The 6000-nt window shown below is 34.1% G+C and overlaps 1 protein-coding gene across 1 annotated transcript; it reads right to left on the bottom strand.

Annotated features, from left to right (window-relative positions):
* Window positions 1-732: 732 nt before the first annotated feature.
* On the bottom strand, window positions 733-1683 carry LOC138386218 (olfactory receptor 5H8-like). Its single transcript, XM_069472502.1, has one exon. It carries the CDS (start codon window positions 1660-1662, stop codon window positions 733-735), a length of 930 nt encoding a protein of 309 aa, XP_069328603.1. The 5' UTR covers window positions 1663-1683.
* Window positions 1684-6000: the final 4317 nt, after the last annotated feature.

Below are 6000 nucleotides of genomic sequence, written 5' to 3'. Positions count from 1 at the left end.
TAATAAAAATGAACAAGCTAAAGACACTGACAATAACATGTATGCTCTCGGGTGAAAGAATAACAGCAGCTGGATTGTCATCCCTTTACTCTCTTCCCTGGGGTGTGCAGGTATCTCTCAGAGGAACAAAACAGGAGCAAATGACCTGGTGTAATCCTGTGTACTGGACTTCCGGATATAAAGAATAATGATATTTGTTTTAAGTATTTATATTTTATATTCTTTTATTGATAAGATTGAATAGCTATTCTCTGAGATCAGTCAGTCCCACGTGCCAGTGGGATTTGCTAGATAACAAAATTCCTGGGATTTTGCTCTTCTAACTGAAACAGAAACCTGCAACCAATATAGGGTATATGTGATATGAGTATCCAGGCTATACAGCTCTATTCACTGTACAATTTATCATACTCAAGTTCTTTTCAGAGGAGCTACACAATTTTACCTTTTCATATATTTATAAGGTCACACTAAGAGCATACAAACTTTAAAATATTTTTGTTTTCTGTGTTAAAAATTCTAGTATGAAAGGAACATGTTTGAAATTTCATGCATGTTTTCAAATAGATAAAAATATTTTAAGTTTATTAAACACTAACACTTTAAGTCATTAAAAAGCTAAGACAATTACAATCACAAAAAGCGTTCAACATGTACAAAATTATACCTACATATAACCTGCAAAATTTTGTGACTGTTTTACTAAAAAGAGAAGAAGTATTACCACAAGACCTAAACTTTTCCCTTTAATGTTTTTTTTAATGAGTCTATGACTTGCTTATTTCTCAGGCTATAGATAATTGGATTTAAGAAAGGAATTATAACAGTGTAAAATAAAGAGTCTATCATGTCTTGATCGTTAGCTTGTGGAGATGCAGGGAGCACATACATGAAGAGAAGAGGGCCATAGTACAAAGACACAGATAAGAGATGAGCTCCACAGGTGGAGAAGGCTTTCCTTATGCCTTTGACAGACTTTTTTTTTAAGACTGTAAAGAGAACAAATGTATAAGAGACAAGAACAGTCGCAATAGTGAATGCTTGAATCGAACCTGAGAAAATGAACACCAGGAGATAATTAATAGAAGAGTCAGTACAAGAAACCTTTAACAATGGGATAATGTCACAGTAAAAGTGATGTATTATGTTGAAATTACAGAAGGTTAATCTGAATAAAAATGCTTCATGAATTATGGCATGAAGAAAGCCACCTAGGAATGACAAGGCTAATAGCCGGATGCATAGTCTATTGGTCATAATCACTGGATAGAGTAAAGGTTTGCATATGGCTACATAGCGATCATATGCCATTGCTGCCAAGAGAAAACATTCTGTGGTTAAACTGATTGCAAAGGAAAAAAATTGTACCATGCATTCAGAGAGAGACATCATCTGACTCTTGGCTAGGAAGTTGACCAGCATGTTGGGGGTCACTGTGGATGATAACCAAGTATCCACAAAGGCTAAATTTCCAAGGAATAAATACATGGGGATGTGCAGGTGAGGGTCAATCCAGATGAGAGTAATTAGACCAAGGTTCCCCACGATGGTGATGAGATATATCGCCAAGAATGCCAGGAACAGGGGGATTTTCCACTCTGGTTGATGAGTAAGGCCTGTGATAATGAACTTTGTCAGCAATGTTGCATTTTCCTTTTCCATGTCTTCACTTGGTGTTCTCTGAAATAAAATGCAGTAAATATAAAAATATATGTTACCACATATTGATAATTACTATAAGTTGAAACTGGTAGAGGGAAGTTGAAATAAAACCGAATTCCTAGCAGATTGCCTTTTAATCTTATCTATTACTATTAAACTGGAGGAAACTATATTTTGGAAATAGAAGAAAGGAAAGAAAATACAATTACTTCCCTTTCAAAAAATGCAGGATTTAACAGCTTTAGAGTAAGGACATGCATTCTAGGCATATGCTAAATTTGTGGGGACATGATTGAATATGGTAAGAAAATCCTTTTTCTGGTACATGGATTCAGAGTTAAGAGAAACGGTAATGGAAGGACCAGGATAAATAAAGAATGAAATGTCATGTTAAGGATCTTGAGCTTTAATTCTTAGGTAATAGAAAACTGAAAATTTTTCAAATGAGGAGTGGCATTATGAGATATTTTTTAAATCAAATATTTGGTGGTGTAGGAAATAGGCTACAAGTAGGGGAAAATGTAGTCAGGAACACTAATCAGGAAGCTGCTACTATTTTGCAAGGGTTCCTCTAAAACAGATTACACATCAGAATTTTCTGGGGGAGTTGTTTGTGCGAAATATAGATGGCAAGGTAACATTGTAGAAATAAACACAGTAGTATTATGCAAGAATGGAACTCAGGATTCTTAATTTTGCAAAGGTTCCCCAAGTGATTCAAATGAATGTGAAGGGATTAGACCATGAGTGATATGACATTAGAAGTGATGAGGAGAACAAAGAGATAGAGTCAAAGAATTCAGAATATACAGTCGCTAGGAATGATGGCATATTAGATGTGGAGAGGATAGTTAGTGAAGGAGAGTTAAGTCACTTGGTTACTGGGTAGAAGATCATCAAAAATTGAGATTGAGAATGTAGGTGCATCAGCAAAATGTGGAACAAGGGTTCTCTGAACAGTTAGGTGAAATATACTTAGTAGCACAAGTCTATTAAATCTTTAAAAAAAAAATGGCCTTGGAGTCATGAGAGTAGTTGAAGGCATAGTTATAGATGACCTACCCATTACACAGTATACAAAACAAAGGAAATAAGAGCAAGATAACACTTGTGGAAGTTTTATTAAAGAAGTAAAAAAGTGGAGATAGTAGTGCCCCTTTGCTTTTCATGGTTTTGGTTATCCATGACCAATTGCAGTCTAAAAATATTATATACAATAAAATATTTTGGGACAGGGAAGTCACATTGACATAACTTGTTAGGATATACTGTTATAATTGTTGTATTTTATTATTAGTTATTGTTGTTAATATCTTACTGTGCCAACCTATAAATTATACTTTATCGCGGGTAGTATACATAGGAAAAATATAGGGCAGAATACATAGGGTTCAGTAATATGTAAGGTTTCAGGCATCCCCTGGGGGTCTTAGAATGGATGCCCTGCAAATAAGGGGGGAATACTGCATATGTCATTTACTAGATGACCAACAGCTGATCCCGTTTTCCACCGAGTGATTATTGGTGGTAAGCAAAAACTACCACGCACTCTAGAAGCCAAAAAAAAAGCTAGAAAGACGATTTCCCTTCACCCTTGAACATAGAGTAAGGGGACGTGACCTATGTTTGCTTTGTTAAATCCACCCAAACTAGATTTGGAATATGAAAAGTGAGAGAGACGGCTACAAAGTCAAAAGAGAACTTTGGTGGCAAAAACAGCCAAGGCAGAAATATCAAGGCTCCAGCAAATGCATCCCGCATCCACAACAATGACACTGACATTGTCAGGGCATCTGAAAATGAGCAGCAGTAAAAAAGCAGCTTTAATTGAACTGATGTTGGGACATGATTTTTGCTGTTGATTAGCTGTCCTGTTTCTTTCTTTTACTGCCCATTTTTCCAGCTGCTTCTTCAAACCATAGCAACTTTCCTGTGTTACAAACAATATCGATTCAATAAACTAATTCCTATTGCATCCAAGGAATTAACTCAGACAGAAGACAGACTAGAGAGACCAGAAAAGGATACCAAGCAGAGTGATCAGAGAAGCAGGAGGGATACTGAAAAGTTGCGTGGACATAGGAGAGGACAGGTATTTAAGGACAGAGAGAAGTACAGGGCCACATGGCAAAGTAAATGCCCTAATAGAACAAGGAGTGAACAGAGATCACAGAGTGTGGAAATCAGGAAATATTTAGAGGCTTCCTTGGGAGCAGTTTCTATTTTGTGATAAAATTAAGGTCGAAGAATAATGAGAATTAAATGGGTAACAGTGACACAACTGTAAGTGAAATAAGATGGAGCACTCTAAGAAATGAGGAGAAGAGTTGGCATTTGTCTGCTGCCATAGACAAATGTAAATATTGTTCTAAGAAATTTTTGACAAAAGTTGTCAAAGCGGGAAGAGAGGAATATATGGAGAGGAGACTCTTTATAATGTGAACAGATAGGTGGAAAGGGAAACTTGGGTGGGTGAAAAGAGAACAAGGAGGAAGAAAAATAGGTAGAGAATAATAAACACATATATGGATTAGTGTAGAAAAGACAAACCAAACCAGTTGGAGAAAGGAAGCATCAGAGAAAAGCTGAAGACTAAATAAAGGGGAAAGTTCATAGGCTTGGGGGTAGGGGGTAAATATTTGTCTTAACCCTAGGATTTATTAAAAAATGTCCACTCTGGAATTCTTCTCTTTTTCTGTTATTCAAAATTCCAAGTTTATGTTCCTTTGGTATTTTGGCACGGAAGAGAGATTTGTTTTTAAATTTTACCTTACAAACTTTGTGTTGTTCATAATGATACTAGCATCGCCCTAAACTTCTTTACAAATTTATGAGTTGTTTTATCTTTTTATCTTTCTTTTTGCAATTATATAACATTGTTGTAATGTTTTTACAAGGTCTTCTTCTAGGAATCTTACTGATTTTACTACTTGAGAACATTTTTTGTCCACACATATTTTTAGCTGAACAAAATAAAGTCAAAGACTGGAAGCAGAGATAAGCTATATATGGCAAAGCCAATAATTTCCATTGTTAAATATATTTTTATTTAATAGGGCTTCCTTTTATGTAATTCTAAATCACTAAATATTTGAAAATTTTCAAAATCAATTTTTGTGTGAGTACTTATTAAAAATTAAATGCTACAGTTTGAGAAGTAATAAACTGATCATTGAAGAGATATTTTCTGCATATTTCCTACTGTATACACATGTATGTGCATTATTAATATTTTTATATATAATACTAAATTAAGTCACTATCAGAGCAGTTGAAAGGATATAGGAACTAATATTTAAGTGACTTACCTTAAAAGTTTTATTCAGAATATATATTTAACTCAAAAGAATGGTGGTTCTTATTGGAATCATCAGAAAGATTGCTTACATTAAAATCATTATGACATAAATCTTTAAACCTAGTTTTAAATTATTTGTGTTTAATTCATCAGAACTTATAAATTCATCATAGTTAAATTGACTAGATAATAATAAGACATTGTTAAAGGGGAATAATAAGACATTGTTAAAGGGGAAAAATCAGTGTTATAACTATTTTGCTTGTTCAAATTAAGTCATGAAAATAAAATATACAGAAAATGTACTATTTGCTTTCCATTTCTCACCTGTCTTTTCTGTCTTTATAAATTAAATATCATTTTTAACTTTCTATATAAAAGACAGTGAGTATTATAGAAACCATTTCTCTCTTACCCATAATTTAAAAGAAATTGTGTAGATCCTGTAATAGTGTCAGGCTTTCTAAAACACAAAAAAATACGGTAGCATAGGAATGCCAATAACAAAGGTAGCAATTTCTTGCACAGTGATTCATTTTGTGAGCTTCATTTCTCAAGCTCAGAAAAATGTTGTTTATGTAAGTTTGCTTTGAACACAAGAGTCAACAAATGGTACAACTGTGTCCTTTTGCCAGAAGAAGAGGGAGTGGAAAACTGAAATTCCCCTAAGAACATCTAAAGATTTCCTATAGGAAGAAAAAGAGAAGCTCTTCTACTGGGCATTGTGGATTTGGACAAATTGTCCCACAGGTCATTATAGTCTCTGAAATGATAAACATCCATTAACTGTAGGCAGTTCTTTTAACAACTGAAATTATATTTTATGACACTATTTTTCATCACAGATGACACTTGTAATATGTGCAAGAAAACCTCAGTTTATATATATAAAATTTGTTGCTTTGAGTACTTTGATTAGTATGACCTTTTTTTGAGCTAATGAAAACATAATTTTAATGTGGCCAAAGATCTAGATTTCTTTCAGGAGCCAACTCCCAGTAAAGTTGTCCTTCTCATGCAAATTACAGCTCAAATCCAGA

The sequence above is a fragment of the Eulemur rufifrons genome, chromosome 7, assembly GCF_041146395.1.
Source record: "Eulemur rufifrons isolate Redbay chromosome 7, OSU_ERuf_1, whole genome shotgun sequence".
Classification (NCBI taxonomy): domain Eukaryota; kingdom Metazoa; phylum Chordata; class Mammalia; order Primates; family Lemuridae; genus Eulemur; species Eulemur rufifrons.
This window is presented reverse-complemented; position numbering and strand designations above follow the sequence as displayed.

Excerpts from the sequence above, each read along its gene's own strand:
- LOC138386218 (XM_069472502.1), bottom strand. The coding sequence starts at position 1,662 with ATGGAAAAGGAAAATGCAACATTGCTGACAAAGTTCATTATCACAGGC.